At 32.1% G+C, this 18,653-nt stretch overlaps 2 protein-coding genes and 1 long non-coding RNA gene across 3 annotated transcripts; all 3 read right to left on the bottom strand.

Moving 5' to 3' along the window:
- Nucleotides 1-1,285: 1,285 nt before the first annotated feature.
- Nucleotides 1,286-5,604, bottom strand: LOC114401814 (AT-hook motif nuclear-localized protein 16-like). The gene is made up of 2 exons (XM_028364397.1): nt 5,119-5,604; nt 1,286-1,399 (listed from the first exon to the last, which is right to left on the bottom strand). The coding sequence occupies exons 1-2, from the start codon at nt 5,602-5,604 to the stop codon at nt 1,286-1,288; spliced, it is 600 nt and encodes a 199-aa protein (XP_028220198.1).
- A 7,922-nt stretch (nt 5,605-13,526) lies between these two features.
- Nucleotides 13,527-16,039, bottom strand: LOC114401405. Its single transcript, XR_003664265.1, has 5 exons — nt 15,703-16,039; nt 15,507-15,596; nt 14,944-15,021; nt 14,139-14,214; nt 13,527-13,629 (listed from the first exon to the last, which is right to left on the bottom strand). It is a non-coding gene; the product is annotated as an uncharacterized LOC114401405 (long non-coding RNA).
- Nucleotides 16,040-16,323: 284 nt separating this feature from the next.
- Nucleotides 16,324-18,035, bottom strand: LOC114401813 (increased DNA methylation 1-like). The gene is made up of 4 exons (XM_028364396.1): nt 17,930-18,035; nt 17,719-17,804; nt 17,086-17,268; nt 16,324-16,491 (listed from the first exon to the last, which is right to left on the bottom strand). The coding sequence occupies exons 1-4, from the start codon at nt 18,033-18,035 to the stop codon at nt 16,390-16,392; spliced, it is 477 nt and encodes a 158-aa protein (XP_028220197.1). The 3' UTR covers nt 16,324-16,389.
- Between the last annotated feature and the right edge of the window lie 618 nt (nt 18,036-18,653).

The raw sequence follows: 18,653 nt of genomic DNA, 5'->3' as shown, positions 1-18,653 counted from the left end.
AAAAATAAGAAGTATCGACATTCATGTGACCTCATTTTATCATTCTTAAAAGTTTTCTTTTTGAGAGAAAAGTGAGTTATCAAGAACAGGAGTCATTTGACTTAATTTGTCAATTGAAAATCTTTTAAATATTTCTCGTCCTTGAAAATTCATTTTTGAGAACCTGTACAGTTTCTTTTATTGCTACAAGGTCATGACAAAAGACAATAGATACCTTAGAGCCCTACACTGGGGCAATGAGAGGCACCATGCATGAGTCTCAAGCGAACCTAGGGGCAGATCATAAGTTCTCACCTAGTAGGTCGAAAACCCGAAAGGGAGGCCTACGCAAATATTAGGGTTAATAAAAAATAAAAAAAGGAAAAAACAATCAGGAGCATGTTTATTAGGGGATTGGTCTCGAAATTGAAACTACAAAAGGATCTAAGTCAAGATTTGAAATGACACATGGTCGTGTTTCAACATCTCAAACACTAATTTATCCCTTGCTATCCCCCTCCGAGCCAAAGCATATTTGTTTTCTAAAATAAAACAAAAAAGAACAAAAACAAAATAGAAACCCGAAGTAGGAACCACTGCTAAACCGACGAGAAGAGCAATGCAAACTACACATGCATGAAGTTGGACAACAATGAAAGGGAAAAGAAAATAAAATCTGCCAAAGGCGAGTGAAGAAAAAGAGAGACAAAAGATCTCCAGATTTTAGAAGGAAGGCACAAAAGTGCAATAAAGATTAATGTATAAGACAAAAGGAGTAGAGCCCGACCCAAGAGTTGAAAGGAACAAAAGTACAAGCAAGACTCTCAAGGTTCTTACTCAATATAACCCTTATACACTCTTTGAGCCTCTCTAATCCTTTCTTCCATAGCTCTCTTACCCCTAACCATGTTACAAGCCCAATAAAGCCCATGTGGATCAAGGAATAACTAATTTTGCTTTTAAGTTGGGATTCTGGAATGAAACCCACACACGCTTTTGATTGTTGAATACATACATACATACACACATACATACATACATACATACATACATATATATATATATATATATATATAAAGAGAATCCTCAAGGTTTCGCACTTGCACATTTGAGAAGAAAACTCATTTGACCAGGAGCTCGTGGAAAATGCCCAAAGAAAATTGTGATAATAGGGTCCATTTGATGTTAGTCGCTCATGCAAACTCCTTAGGATTCCTTTTGAATCCAATGGTGGCCTTTGTTGTATAAAATCTTTCGGGATTAGCCCATGTCATCAAGTTTCAGTGGGATCGACAGACCCTTGACATCACTCTATAATCTTAAACCAGGAAAGTTTCACTGGTTCATACACCAAAGTGTAACCATCCATTGCCTTCCTTCCATGGTACATGCGGTCGATCCCAAAGCCATATATTTCTTGCTGTGCAGAATAATCGAAGTTTTTTTAAACAAAAAGAAAGGGACAAACCATATGATCAATATTTCAGTTGATTGATTAAATGTCAAATGGTTCCACTGCCATCATCCAAAATTGTCAAGTGACCAAATCAAACAAAACATACACTCTGAGGGAGTCCCTGAAGAGATTTACAAAAAGATAGGATGAGGTCTCATGAGTTATCACGTCTTTCAGAAAGAGACAGTCAATCTGTGTTTTCCACAAAAAAGGAAAAAAAAGAAAAAAAATCAAATATAAATCAAAATCACAAAAATAGGAAAGAATGTCATGAGCATTGCACAATTTTTCAGTTCAAAACCTTTTACATTTTTACTGCATTTCAAGATGAAGGTTGCATGCATCTGCATCCCAAAAATCATGTTAGGTTATAAGTGAATAGATTTCTCTTTATATACCAAATTTCCAAATCAAATGTCCTATCTTTTGAGTTTAGGATGAGAGACCCTTTCAAAGAGTCAACCTCTTGCTTTCTCATAAGGTTAAACCCTTTGGTACTAGTACCTATTGGCTTGTTTCGTAGGATTCAACGTCTTTTCCTTTATCTTTCATAGGACTCAAAGTCCTCGCTTTTATCTTTCACAGGACTCAAAGTCCTCGCTTTTATCTTCCACAGGACTCACAGTCCTTGCCTTTATTTTTCATAGGACCCAAAGTCCTCCTTGCCTTTATCTTTCATAGGACTCAAAGTCCTCGCCTTTATCTTTCATAGGACTCAAATTCCTTGCCTTTATCTTTCACAGGACTCAAAGTCCTTGCCATTATCTTTCATAGGACTCAAAGTCCTCGCCTTTATGTTTCATAGGAATCAAAGTCCTCACTTTTATCTTTCATAGAACTCAAAGTCCTCGCCTTTATCTTTCATAAGACTCAAAGTCCTCGCCTTTATCTTTCATAGGACCCAAAGTCCTCGCCTTTATCTTTCATAGGACTCAAATTCCTCGCCTTAATCTTTCACAGGACTCAAAGTCCTCGCCATTATCTTTCATAGGACTCGGGTGGAATGCGCCTGCGACAAATGGTGGACTGTCTCCTCGAGGCGCTCAGTGGAGGATTGGCGAGTATTGTGTTCCGACATTGTCGTGGGGGCAGGTCGGACCAAAATGATAGGGAAAACTATTCTACTAAGACAATTAAGATAAGTAGTAATTCATCTCTGCCTTTATTCCTTCATTAGGTTTATATTTATAGCTGAATACAGGATAATTTTGTAGGAAATTAGAGATAACAGACTAACAACTTTGCTAATTTGAATTGTAGTTTGTTACAACTAACTATTGGCAAAGTAGTGGAACCAACGGTGGGGCCTGATCGTGTTCACTCATAATCCCACAAGTGGACTAGTTTGCTGCTTATTCTCTTTAGCCTGAGGTTCTTGGTAAGATTGCTATCAATTACCTGCACGCTCAACCTTAATACAAAGGGGAGTAGAAGTTCCATATGGTGCTTGTGTGTTTGACGGAGCACATTTTACAACATGGTCTATTCTATAGAGGGAAACACTTGCGTGGATTACAACATGTTAAATGGCACACAACTTTCTGGAGTTTGTGGTACCATAGGAATCAAAAGGTTTTTAATGGGGTAGATGGTGTTGGGACTTAGCTATCTAGAGATTATCATGGTCTTGGATAATTTCTAATATCAAACTTTGTTCTGGTATCTCTTTTGCCCATTGGTGTAATAGTTCTTTTCATTGTCTAAGGACGTTAGCTACCTTATGATGTAATTTCTTTTTTTATTATGGGTCAAATTTCGTGTCTAGTCTAATAATATTCACTTTGCTTTTTTAAAAAAAGAAACATCATTTATTTTTAATAAAATTGTTAAATCATATAAATAGATGCATAAAAATATTAATTAATACATCTGATCATATGTTAAGTAAATAATGAAAGCATATATACCATTAAAAATTTTAATTAATACATTTTAATAAATAATATTATTACTTGATACTAAAAGAGCATAAAAAGATTTTATTATAATATAATAGCGCCAAAGCATGTAGTTTACACACCCACACACTAAACTTGAGTATATTTTTTTAATTTAGGTATGTCATATTCGAATAAACCATTGTGAAGGTTAATAACTATCTATTAAAGTAGATTATTTAAACCATGAGATGGATGAAGCTAGATAGTGGGATGCCAGATATGTGTCAGAACAGTCAAATCGTTGTGGTAAGAAACGTGACACAACATAAATTGTCATAAATTTATATTATTTAAGTCAATTTATTTGAACAGAGTTATTAATACAATAAATGTGTCTTATATTTTAGTGAAAAAAAAATTTAAATCCATAATAAATATGGTATATATTAATTAAAGAACTAAAAAAATTATAAATAATTATAGATTTAATGAAATGCATGACACTTGAAAACGGAAATGGTGTCAAGATTTGTAAATAGAACAAAAAAAAGGAGAAAATTCATGGACGACTATGCACAATGGAATAATGAAAGCAACTTGAATCATGCATGTTCTAGTCAAGTCATCCACAGGCCATTTCTTCAAAACAACACGCTCATGTGACAGTTTGTTCTCATTGGGTTTTTTTTCATGCTCAACATTGGAGACATTTAATTGAACCCTACCTTAGACAACAATAGAACAAAGAAACAGTCACAACGCTATTGTATTCTATGGAATTCCATAACTACCCACAGACACACTAAAATTGGCAACACACGCAGTACATGTCCAATGGCAAAACAAGTTGAAATTTGAAACTTCCATTAACATTCTCACACAAAAACTATAACTTTAACCAGCAACACCATCCAAGCACTCAATGAGAATTCAGAAAACATAGAACAAATGAAAGTAAATTAAACATATTAACTATTAAAAGAAGAAAAAAAACGGCATCGAACAAATTTATAAATATAGAAACTACAGTTTCTACCAACCAATGATTTCTAAGTATAAACACCCATTTAATCTAAATACTCATTTAGTATCTCTTTCTTTCCTTGTTATCTTTCCTTTTTGTTACACTATTGATGATTTATCACATTATTACTCCTTCTTCTACATCTTTCTCTTTTAAGGTCTAGACTAACAAATTTTACACCAGTCATTCCAACCAATAACACCAATAAAGTACTCAATAAGAATTCTGAAAACCATCATGCACCTCCATAGAAGATATTATTTTCCACGAAGTCACAATTCTCAGGAAGACATGCACGAATCACATTAATGAAAATTAAATATATTAAAAAGAGAAGCAATAATTAGTCAAAGAAATTCATTTAATACTGGTAATTGAAACATGCAAGATGACACATAACTCATCACCCAGCACAAAAAACACCCCCAGCAAATAAAGCATTGTAGAGAACTCTCATCTTATTCCACCCTTATGACACACTATTACAGCTCACCAGAAATAAAGTAAAACAAAACAAGATAAGAAAAAGTAAATAATGACACATTCAGAGACATCTCGATTGCATTTAGTTATTCAATGTTTCCTTGCACTTATGTTATCACTTTCACATCATTCGCACCCCTCAGATGCTGATCCCACCATGTTGAACACCAACAAGTCACAACGCCCACTTAAATCACATGGATTATTGTCATAATTATACATTGTTGTCATCATTGTTCCCTTCTTTGCCTTTAGAAATAAATTTGAAATATTGGGTTTTTTTTTAAGGTGGAGACCATGAGGCTGACATTGTCACCAACAATTATGCTACCACCAATAAGTCCATCGAAGACTTGTCCATGAGATGTGCAAAGCTTGATACTGAAAGAAAATGGAGGGGGAGGGGTGGCTCCTAGGTGAAGGGTGTATTGGTTGTTGTATAAGTAGAAGGTAATGAGGGAGAGCAAGGTCAAGGGCCCAATGAGCAAGGTAGGGGCACCTTGTGGTAGGTTGCAAACAATTACGTTTTTTATCATGCCAGAGGCATTGAGAATGGTGAGGCTAACATGGTCACGACGAGCAACGTCAAGGATTTTCTCCATGACATCCCTACCCAAAACAATGTTGATCGTGACAAGTTTCACAGACAGTTCAATGGGTTGGCCAACTGAGAGGGAGGTGGGCTTGGGCTTGTTCTTAGAGCCGTTTGGCCTGCTCACTATTTTGAAATTGGGGCCATGAAAGACCGACTGGTGATGGCAAATGTTGGAGGGGGTGGACATCAATGGGAAGAGAAGTCCATTAGGTGGTCCAAAAGTGACACGGGTTTCGAATCAGAGGAGAGAGTTTGGGTGAAGCACATAGCAATGAAGAGGTATACGAAGTAAAAGAAAGACCAGGAAAGGTTAAAAGAAACATATGAGGTGACAGAGGAAAAAAATGAAATGTTTGTAGTGACAAAGAAAGAGAAAGATATAGACTAACCAAAGCGCAAAAGACCTGGTTGTGATTCATGAAACTTTGCTTGTGGGGGGATTTAGTGTGGCGGCAGTGGTGGTGACATGTCGAGGTTAGGGAGATAGAAATCTAGGGGCCTTGTGAGGAAGGTTTTATGTATGGAGAGGTTGTGTGAAAGACTTTAAGAGTGTGGTCTCTTTTTTTTCAATAATGCTACACAAGATTTTAATGTTTGAAGATATTTAGTATAAAACAGGTAATATAATTTAAGATTGGTAAATTCAAATATTCTGATATCATTTATTAAACTGTATGAGTAAAAGTTAGATCAGACTCATTAATTATTATTGAGAAAAATGAAACAAAGAAACATTAGAAAAAAATAATAAAATATTAATTTTTTTGAAGAAGACAAAGAGAAAAAATAGATCTAAAACCTTTTAAATCCCTAAACATAGATTTGGAAAAGGTTTTTGCACTTGTTTCTGAAGAGACAGCCTTTTTCATAATTTACTAGCTTAAGTAATGAGAGGCAATCCTTGATGCAATCCTACCCCGCAAGGGCATTGGATAGAAGACTCCAAGAAGATTGGGTCAGAGATGCAAGAAAAAGCCTTAGGGTAGATTTTGGGTCCATGGGCTAAGTATTGGTCCACTTATCTTTGTACATATTAGATTAATGTTTCATTATTTTTGGGTCTTTTATTTAGAGTTCCATAGTGTAGGGAGGGTACCCTCGCAATATATGATTTTCAACCCTTGTATTTTATGGCACATAGACTAGTTTTTCTTTTAGGGGTAGTTTTGTAATTTCACATGCATTAAGTGCACTATTTGATTGTGTCATGGGAGAGAAATTTAATTGAATTGGGAAAAGCTCAATTCAATTAAATTTCGGACCAGCCTGAGGGGGAGGTGAGCATTTGCTTGCTACACCCCATTGCCACATCATATAGTCACACTTTGTGCATGTCCTTCATGCTTTACATGCCTCGTGACACCCAAGCATACTTAGTGGAGAAACTTAGATTTGATCTTGGATTAGTGGGATGAACCATATTTGAAATTCACTAATCATAATTAGTGAAAATTTGGCTCTAAATTTGGCTCCACAAATTCAAGTAAAATTTGAGTAGAAATTCAAATTTTCTTCCAATTTTGTGTGACACTTAAGCTATAAATAAAGGCCTTGTGTGTGCATTTTTTGAATTATGATCTTTTGAGAAATTAAACTTCAAAGTTCAGACCTCATTTGAAGTATAAAATTCTTGCCCCCCCTCTTTCCCTCTTCCTCCACTCATCTTCTCCTATCTTCAAGCTATTATTCATGGTCTCCTATGGTAGTGAGCTTGTTATTGACTCGTCTTCTCCTTGAAGTGGCATCTTCAATCACCTTTCCTCCTCCTCCATTCCGCTGCCATTGATCTTCAAGAAGCAAAGGATTCCATTGATGAACAAGATCCAAGGCCTACAAGCTCTACATGGTGTTACATCAATCTTTTGATCAGATTCTCTTTACAAGGCAAAATCTCAAATACCAAATCCAAGAATCGTCTTTGACACATGTCTTCAAGTATGTTGAATGATCAAATTTTACATTAAGTATGAAGATCCTTTTTTAGGAATGATAGCTTGTTGTTGCTTCTAACAAGTTGTTTCTCGAATTCCATTAGCAGATTCTTAAGCTATATCGACTAGTTTTGCTCTGTTGTTTGTGTTAGATTCTAGATTCTCCATGTTTGACTCTAAAAGGATATTGTCTTAGAAATTTCCTTCGTATGGAAGCTTGATCATAATACTACAGACTTTGCAAACAATACATAAGAGATTATGAAATTATTTATGCCTACAGTCAAACCTACCAAAGAAGACAAATTGACACTAGTAGACTATGTTTCAATAATATATTTTCTTATAAAAGCAGAAAAAACTCAAGTAGTCTATATTGATTTAATTTTCATTTCTATATATCAATTCAAATGCTGAATCAACATTCAAATTTTGTTCCAAATTACTGTGAATTAAAACCATCACTAGTTTTTCTATTAAGTATACGCAGATACACATACAATAAGTTATTACACAATAAAACCTTACTTGCTTAACTGCTATCACTCCACAACTTAACACAATAGATTGGAAACGGATGTGACACTGAATGAGAAACCCTCCACTACTCAGTGTTAACGGAATAGCTATACTGTTAATGCGAAAACACCACCAGAACAAAGTTGACCGAGGTGGGATGCCATCACTTCACAAGGTTCATCAAACTGCTGGCCCATTATAAAAGTATCAAGAATTAAAATGGGGATAGGATAAAATAAATTAAATCAAGTTCTAGACTAAACAAATATTTTCACCAAAAAAGAGGAGAGAGATGGATTCAAACCCTCGATATTCACCAATCAAAAGTAAGAAATAGTTTATCTTACAAGAAAAGGATGGCTTAATTGGTCTATAAAGAGCATGAACTAGTTGATGTTGTTTGATGACTCCAAAGGTGGACACTTTTGGAAAAGGTTTTCTCACTTTGTTTCTTGAAGATACAACTTTTTCATAATTTATTAGGTTAATTAACGAGAAACAAACCATTGATCAAATTCTCTTTTGACAATAAATTTAATACTTTAATGTTTTGAAGGAAAAATATCAAATACCAAATCCTAGAAGAGTCTTTTGACACATGTCTTCAAGTATCTTGAATGATCAACTTTGACATGAAGTATAAATATCCCTTTTTAGGAATGATAACTTCTTGTTGCTTCTAACAAGTTCTTTCTCAAACTAAACTTCATTAACAGATTCTTAAGTTGTATCGACTAGTTTTGTTCAAGTGTTTGTGTAAGATTCTAGATTCTCCTTGTTTGAATATATTAAAAAATTTCTTAGAAAGTTCCTTCATGGAAGCTTGGTCATAATAGTATAGACTTTGCAGCCTACACATGTGTGTTTTTGTTTCTTCTCTCACTCCTTTTTTTATTTCTCACCATTATGTGAAGAGAATTATGAGTCTGTAGGATCGAGTATAAGTGGTCCAACACTAAAGGACAATAAATTAACACTTCTCCAATATTTAATGCCTAATATTATACTAAAGTGAGGCAAAGTAAACAAAGAGGAACTTCCAAGGATATATCTTCTTACAGATAAGGGAACTATATCTCTTCCGGACCTTAATCTTTTCCTCTCTTACTGACCTAGTTAGATTTTCTTCCACCATCTAAGAGATTGCAAAAGTATTTTTGCCTACCATCAAACCCACAAAATAAGACAAATTAAAACTAGTAGACTATGATTAAAATATGTCTACTTATAAATAAAAGGAAAAGAAAATACTAGATACTGTGGATTTTACATTCTATTTAATATTGCTTATAAGAATATGACAATTCAAATGTACTGATTCTACATTCTATCTTTTTGGTAAATTATTGTGGATTTAATACACCACTTCTTTTTCCTATTAGGAATAAAAGGATATGAAATAAGTTATCGTATGGTATAGTATGCTCATTATTATGGTGAAGAAAGAGATTAGCTTTCATATGTTACATTATGAGGATGATTGGTTATTGTTTAGGGAGGTTTGTTGGCAGAATGTGTGGATAACTAAAGCAACTCTATAGGGGTTCTCTACTAGAAAATAAACTTTTAACATCGGTTGTTTTTTACTTTTAACATCGATTTTTAACCGATGTTGAAATCATCGACGTTAACATTATCACTATTAACATTGGTTTTAGTTTTCAAAAAATCGATGTTAACATACATTACACGACATTGGTTACTAAAAAAATGATGTTGAATTGTGTATTCTGAAGTGTTTTCTACATCGGTTCTAGAAAAACCAATGTAGATAGTGTCTTTACAACATCAATTTTTGGCAAAATCAATGTTGAATGTGTTTACAACATCAATTTTGGCCAAAAACGATGTAGAAAGTAGTCTTACAACATCGGTTTTTCAACATTGATTTTTTAAGAACTAATGTCGTCTAGTGTGTGTTAAGATCGATTTTTCTAAAACTGATATTTTAAGGGTACTTTCTACATCGATTTTACACCAACCAATGTTGTCTTTTGAAAAAAATAATTAATATTTTATTTGCTTTTAGAATAAACCAACTGAAACTAATTTATAAAAAAGATATTAATTATACATTAAAATATTTCAAATATAATTTTCATTATAATATCACACTACTTACAATCTCATAATATTAATCTATAAACCAATTTAAATGATAGTTATCAAACTATAAGTATAAATATTACTCATTTTCAACTTACTCACATATATATCCTACCACAAAATAAGTTAAAACTAGATTTGTTGCATTTAAAAACAATTGGTGTATTACATAAATTAAAAATAGATAGATAAGGTCTAAAGAAATAAATTAGCTCTACAAGAGCAACAAAGGATGCCATCATCATGGCAAAGGCTTCACCAACATCAAATGTAGGTGCTACCCATTGAAATGGATATGGAACTCGGATCCTACAAACACAAAATACATGTTTAATACTTTCCCATAGGTTTCAAGTCACGAGGCTATGACTAAATAGTAAATTATCGTGAGTAATAAATTAATATCTCAAGGATGCAATAGAGTCATACATAAAAATGTCAACTATACCCATGCTCTAAGCTTGATTGTGATAGGGAGTTCAACATCAATATCTTGAAATATTATAAAGAGACAAACTATTAATCAAGATCAATAACAGTAACTGCACATATCTTATTAGATTTTAAAGGTTGATACCAAGGATATAGAAACAAAAAATATTCGTAAATTAAAAAGAGAAGTACTAGCTTTTATATTTTTAACGTAATATATGTTTTTAATTTAATGAACAAATTTACTTTAAGTTGTATCCTTGACATCAAAAACCCTTAAATTTACATAATGTTTGGACTAAGGGAGGCTCAAAAGTTGGCAAAAGCTAGTTAAGTTGGTAGAAGCTAGTTAATTGTTTTTCTAAACAATTGTTAGTATTTCAGTAAAAAAAATAGTTAGTAATTATTTTTTTCTTAAGAAAAAACTAATAGGAACCTCAAATACAATTGAAAAATTGAGGAAAAAAGTATTTTTGAGTATGTATGCATGTTATATTAACAATAAGAAGTATTTTTTGGTTCTTAGTAAAAAAAAGTACAAATAAATAGAATGAGATATATATGAATAAATTACCCCCAGGGTCCTGGATTCTCTAATGATTGACACACTTTAGGCAAATGGTTGACTGGCTAGCCAGGAGATCTTTGGAGAAGTAAAAGGATTGGCTCATAATTCATATCTGTTGGGTGTAGACACTTTCAGAGAGAGAAAGAGTAAGAGAGGGTGAGAAAAGAAATATATGATATATTCACATTCTTTGTAATACAATATAATAAAAAGTAGGAAGTTTATATTGTTTGGATGATGAAAGAGCAATTACTAGAGAAAGAAACCAGTTAGCAAACTCAAATTTGAGTCATCCATGCCGAAATAGGAACTTAGAGTTAGTAGCATTAATAATTTAATATACCTTATCCTTTCCAGAAATTATAGGGGTATTCCATTTCAATTTCTTTTCATGAATTTTATTGGCTCGTCTCCTATATGCAGTGAGGGAAAGATGCATAAAAGCTTCTGAGAATGTATAAATAAAATTCAATTAGAACACATATAATTGGGTCCAAATGCTCTACAAACCATAAAAGTTAAAGGGGATCCTTGAAATCCAAAAAATAGAATGAAAAAGGAACACAACACACTACTAAAAAAGGGCTTTTTACGACGGTTAATAAGTGTATTTAACGACGATTTTCAATCATCGTTGTTTAAAACACGTTAAAACGAAATTCATTTTTACGACGGTTATTATAATAACCGTCTTTGAATGTATGAATCTTTCATAGACGGTTATTAACTAATAACCGTCTTTGTATACTGTGTCAGCATTTACATTCAAAGACGGTTATTTCATAATAACCATCTTTGAAAGATTCATACATTCAAAGATGGTTATTTCATAATAACCGTCATTGAATGTGAAGACCAGAAACCTTTCAAAGACGGTTATTTCTTAATAACCATCTTTAAATGTTAAGAAGAAGAAACTTTCAAAGACAGTTATTTCATAATAATCGTCTTTAAATGTAAAAAGTATAAACTTTCAAAAACAGTTATTTCATAATAACCGTCTTAGAATGTAAAAGTGAAAACCTTTCAAAGATGATTATTTCGTAATAACCGTCTTAGAAAGGACATCGAAAGTGATAAATTATCAGGCATTAAAATTGATATCCAGGTACTAAAATTGATATCCAACTTAGTACGTACTAAAATTATCAGACATTAAAATACAATTATGGGTTTGATGACAAGTCATAATTTAAAAACTCCTTGCATGAAACAATACAAGAAAGAACATACATATTTTCCAAATGATAAACTATTTAGAAAATGAAAGCTTCCAATAAGAACATACCATGTATGAAAAAACATGCATATACGGCATGTTTATTTGATGAAAAATTCTTATAACCTAATGACAGGTTTGTTTGAGAAGCGGGAGCTAACCACGAAAATCACTAGGAGAGGAAGGAAATTAATTAATTTCGGGTGCTTTCAAATCCTAAGTGTTAATTAAAAGTTAAAAAAAAGTTATTAATACTGATAAGTCATATATAAGTGCCATATCACATGCTCCTTACAATTTTTTTGAAATGTATTCATTAAAATTTTGAAAGTAATCCCATGTAACACTTATTACAATTTACAAGGCTAAACAACATTTTTTTTCTGGGATACGTTTGATGATAATAATAGTGTTTTTAATCTCTAGGCTTTTTCTCCAATTCTGCACCTTTCTAATATCATGTTGTCATTATTTCATGATTTGTTTTATTTATATTGTAACTAAGAACTCTTATCTTAGATTGATTGAAATATTATTTTTCAACAATTATTTAAATATTATTACCTTACCTAACTAAAATGTTTTTTATTTCTCCCATTTATTGTATTTTAAAAACTATATTTTACCATATACTTTAATAAATTATATATCTATAATTGACAACAATAATTAATAATTAAAAGTATTATACTTTACAATCAATAATTAAAAAATTAATTATAAATAATTCCTACTATAAATTTAAAAAATATTTGTATATTTAAAATATTCATGAATAATATTTTCTTGTGTATGACACAAATCAATTACAGTTGTTAACTAGTGATATACGGATGTAAGAATCTTGAAACAAGACAAGAAACAACTGCAGCATTTTTCACAAGCGATAAAAAAAAAGGTGTCTACACATAATATACTAACCCAATGGTGGTGATAAAACTTGTTGTGAATGAGCCATCAGAAAACCTCAAAAGTAGACAACTCTTCCCCACACCTACAATGATTTTGGGCAACAAATAAAATAAACCAGAGAGCAGCAGAGCCAATAATGCCATATATAATCAGAAATTAAACACTAATCCCTATTCTCAACAATAACTAGTAATAATAATTAACAATCGGAGACGAATAAAAAAATCATTGAATTGAATCAAGGAAAAACTCACCGTTGTCGCCGATAAGAAGCTTGATGAGGTAATTGTAATCAGTACACTCACACAGTCCACCAACTTAAAACCTATGACTCATGTATAGGATTTAAAACTCAATTTTTTCCTCCCACACACAAAAAGCCACAAAACTAGGGTCTTCCTCCCTAAAACCCATGTACTGTTGCTCCCAGTTTTCCATCTCCCCTTCACCTGTTTTGCATGTTATCTACTCTAATTTCTATCCATCATAAAAGCCATCACGACACATCCAAAACCGCTTCTTATCCTAACAAGTTAAACAAACAAAACATTCCCATGTTCCTTTCTCTTCTTACCAAACTAACGACGGCAACACATCAGCACATACATTTATTTAAACACAGCAAAAACCACTCTCACACAAAATATCATTAAAACCCAACAAGGGAAGCAAATAGGGGAATCAAATATTAGTTGCCAATACAATGTCATTTTCTAACTGTAGTGAGATGTTCTTTTAAGCAGAGGTGATACAGGGTTCAGTGGGTTAGCCTTTACTAATGATTCAAAAAGGAATTTAAGTAAAAAAAAAAGAAAGAAAAAGAGATGTTTCTTGTTTTCTATGTAATTTTTAGTTAAAAACAAACATGAATTCATGTTCTAAAATACTTCCACTTTGTCCCTCGCAACTAAAATACAAGCATAAAGAGTTCTTATGAAATGATATTTAAAATGAATACCAACTAGAGTAGGAACTAACACTGATCCTCTCTGAATACTCTCGGCTGTATAAATGTCCTACTAGTATAAATTTACCTCTTTTTTGTTAATCTGTAGCATCTTAGAATGAATATCTAAAAGTCTTGAGGCAAATTCGTCCGCATTCTTAGTTCTGCATTGAGACGAAGAGAGAAATATTATATCTAATTAAAGGCATAAACTAAACTGAGTTGAATAAGAAAAAAAAATCTAGGAGATTATAGGTAATTACAAAATTATATGATAGAACAAAAGATTCCAACCAAGAGTTGATTAACGTCTCCTTGATAATTATTTTATAATGTAGGAAAATCTAAATGATAATTGAGCAAATATGATTTTAATGGCAATTGAAACTATTCAAAAAAAAAAAGACAATGAAGGAAATTTGGATTGAGATTGAGAAGAAAAAGTAAGATGACATATATTATATAGATTGATATAGATTATCCCAGTATTAATTGGTACTCAACTCAGGCTGAACCAAATTCTATTTTTATTTTATTTTTGTTGTACATTTATATATCATGTCTTTTGTATCTTTAAATATATTTTTAAGGGGTTAATATATCAAGACATTTTTTTTACTATTAATTAGTTATAATAGTTAACAATTACAAATTTTTAGAAGCACTTTGAAATGTATTTTTAAACATATTAATCAATAACATGTTTAAAAAAAAGGTTTTATCACTTGTGCAGAACCTGGACATAGCATGTTGTAGCATCCTCTACTACCATTTCAATTATTATAATGTGGCAATATTGAACCTATGTGCCATAGTAGCATGATCCCAATAAAACAGTAACAAATCAACTATCAACAAAAATCAAATGAACATCCACGGCATAGGATACTTACGTTGAAGAGAATTGCAATACAGTTGGCATATCGATCATGGCATAGGATACTTCCCTCAAGGCCTGCAGATACTTGAAACTAAAAATAAAGGAATACTTGAATGAGTTCAATCAATTAACTTCACAAAATTCTGCTCCAAATACCAATGGAAAAAAATTAAATATGTTTTTTATTTATGTAAGTTAACATTTTTTTATTTTTGATTAATGTAAATTTATTTTTCTAATTTTAGTTATTGTGAGTTTGAGTTTTTTCAATTTTGATCCTTGTGAGATATTTTGTTCATTTTAAGTTCATGTAAATTTTCATTTTATTAATTTTAATCTTGAAAATGTAAACTTATGAGGACTATAAATAAAAAAATAAAATCTTATCAGAACAAAAATTAGAAAAAATATAAATTTACGGAAACTAAAAATAAAGAAAATGGTATAAGAAATAAAATTAGAAAAACACTAGAAACTAAAATAGAAAAATGAACTTATGGGAATAAAAAATGAAAGTTACTAACAATAGCAACAATGCAGCTTAAGACAAGCAGCACTAGAGTGAGGCTCACAAACCCAATTGGATGACACCACAAAGCAGCAATGCTATTCGAACTGCTGTTGCCATTTTTGATGGCTTGACAAGCTCAAACCCAATTGGATGTACTACAAGTAAATTAAAACAATTATCAGCAATATAAAATCTATAGGTTCTTTAAAGTTCAAAAGAGGTGTAATATTGCAACAAAATGGAAGGTAAGTAGTTAGGTACCATTAAAATGAAATGTGTAGGTTGTTACTATGACTGGAACTACAGTAAACAGATCAAAGAAAGAGGTATTAATTGGTTCCTAGAATTAAAAAAAATAAAAAAATGATTCCCAAAATTATAAATCACCAAATAATTATTTAGTCTCTTCGCTATTAGTTGGTTCATCTAACCTTGATAAAAAAATTAAATAAAAAAGGCAAAATCGATAGACCAATACCAAAGTAGTAACTAACTCACAGGCTCACATACATGGTTGTCACAATATAAGATAAAAATGAGCACAATATTAGTTCAAAATAAGCTGCTAACCCGAAGAGCTTGCTTGCCAGAGGTTTGAAATTGTGCCTGTATTTGCCTAGCCACTGTAGCTTCAAGTTTTGGGCAATGGTGCAAACAATAAAAAAATACCAATTGTCACACGCTCCCAAGATACCTGAATGAGCCCCCTTATCATCTCCTCTACTTAAGGAAAGTACAAAAAAGTCAAAAATAAGAATAGCATAGTAGGCTAAGGATCAAATAACAGGTACTGAATCTAAGAGATATATTAGGCATAAGAGCTACAAATAGCGGCTTAAATTACATCAGCACCTCCTATAATTATATTGTATTACTATTTGGTGTAACTAAGGTGAGTGTAACCACTGAGATAAAACCAGACTAGGTGAGTCCAAGAACTGTGACCTCTCAAAATTTGTCATCTTTGCAAAACCAAAAGAATTGGTCCATGTTTCTAGCACACCAGAAACAGCAAGCAAGACTAGCCTCTCCACTCCGAGTTGTGTGAGCCTTTGATAAAAAGAAAAGATCAACTGAAAAAATGATCCTATACTTAAGAAAATAACAGGAACACTGAGACTTTTTAAGTAAAATTTGACATTGTAATTATTCGAAGTTATAACCGCTCTTGCTAAATTCAATACAAACAGATTCTACTACGTAGAAAAGAAGTTAATTGAGAGTAAGTAAGTGTATGATTTACATAACACAAGATCATGCTAATAGCTTTTAGTTATGTTTTATAAAATCTCATGTTAAATTGCTAATACATTAAGAATGAATTAAAAAATACTTGACAGGAATATCCTAATGGAGAGAAAAATAAATGGCAAGATCGAGGAGAATATGACAGGAATATCCTAATGTAGCAGGGTGTTTGAGCAGTTACTTGATTGTCCAAAATGGACATTGCATTATGAGAAGCTAATTATATGAAACCTTATAGGATAAGAAATTAGATCCAAATTGATGATAGCTTAACTTGAATTCCTTCATAAAACAATGTAGTAGGAATTCCTTTTATAAAAGAAATTGGCAAATGTGCATACATGGTGTAATGGATAGGTAAAAATTAAAAAAAAAATATATATCTTGTCAATTAACTGTAAATTGTGAAATCACCAAAAGTGCAACACTGAGTTTGCAGTATTTCTCTGCCAATAAGTCATTCTTAGTACTACCAACATCACAACTTTCAGAGTTGATAAACTTCACCGATGTCCATGTTAGATTGTTCGCACCCACTATAAGTGGCTTTCCTAATAGACTTTGGAGTCCTTCATATATCTACAAAAAATACACACAGGTAAATGTTTCTAGCAGTATATAATGAAGAAACAAAGCCTTTAAATGTGTACTTCTTGTGATGTCTTAACACATATCCATAACCAAAATCTTCCATTGTTTCAATTAAATGAAAACCATAAATAAAAGCACATATGACCTGAATAAAGAACTAACTCTTGGACTAGAAAACATGAATTCTATAAGATCTTGTGTTGAATAGTTAACTAGAATTACATATGGAGCAGTAATTGATAGTGATTACTTTTGTTTTCATTAAAAAAGGGTAAAGTAATGCTTTCATGGAATGCAAAATCACAATAAATAGAAGAAGATAAAAGGAAAGAAAAGAAAGTTTGAAAGGAGATCAAGCAGATTTATTAATTCTACATGCAAACTATGATTAAAATTCTCCTAATTATAGAAGAAAAAAAAGAGGTGGATTTGATATACCCGTTCACACTCTTTTCCACACAACCAATTTTTCATATATCTTCGTGACTCAGATTTTTCTCTATATTTCAAGCATCCAACATGATCTACATAGGGTTGACAAAAAATATCATAAACATTACAATATTGATCAACATGTGCAGTCATCTGCAAAAACAAACTCACAAAAAGAATGGATGAAATATTGAAGCAAATATGCAAATAAGCTTACATTTATGTTCACATTGAATGCAAACAAGTAAATCACCATCCTTAGTCCCTTCTATTTTGGTTTCACTACTAGAAAAGGCAGTTTCAACATCGGTGGAAAAACACATTTTACATCAGTGGTCAATCGATGTTGAATATGATGTTGTTGAAAGTTAAAAGTTTCAACATCGGTCCTCCAACCACCGTTGTAGAAAGACAACATTTTTTCACATCGGTGCTTACTTAAGAAACGATGTAGAAGTTAGACCTTCTACATCGGTGTTATCATAGAAGCGATGTAAAATAGCGCTTTTCCACATTGGTGCTCAGTTAAGAAATGATGTAGAAGTTAGACCTTCTACATCGGTGTTATCAAAGAAAACGATGTAAAATAGCGCTTTTCCACATCAGTGCTCAGTCAAGAAACGATGTAGAAGTTAGACCTTCTACATCGGTGTTATCATAAGAAACGATGTAAAATAGCGATTTCCACTTCGGTGCTCAATTAAGAAACGATGTTAAATATTTAATAACCTGCAATTAAAATTCATTGGTTGTACCACTCTTTTCTATATAAAAGAATCACGACATCATCTAATATTGCCGTACCACTCCATTGGTCATCAAATTTCCCATGATATTTTGTTAACCACAAACTATCTAACTTTCATCTAAAAAAGCTATAAAAATAAATTAAAAACATGTAACGAGCTTGCTTTGCTTTGCATACATAATCCAAAGTTAAA

The sequence above is a fragment of the Glycine soja genome, chromosome 20 (assembly GCF_004193775.1).
Source record: "Glycine soja cultivar W05 chromosome 20, ASM419377v2, whole genome shotgun sequence".
In the NCBI taxonomy this organism is placed as follows: domain Eukaryota; kingdom Viridiplantae; phylum Streptophyta; class Magnoliopsida; order Fabales; family Fabaceae; genus Glycine; species Glycine soja.
This window is presented reverse-complemented; position numbering and strand designations above follow the sequence as displayed.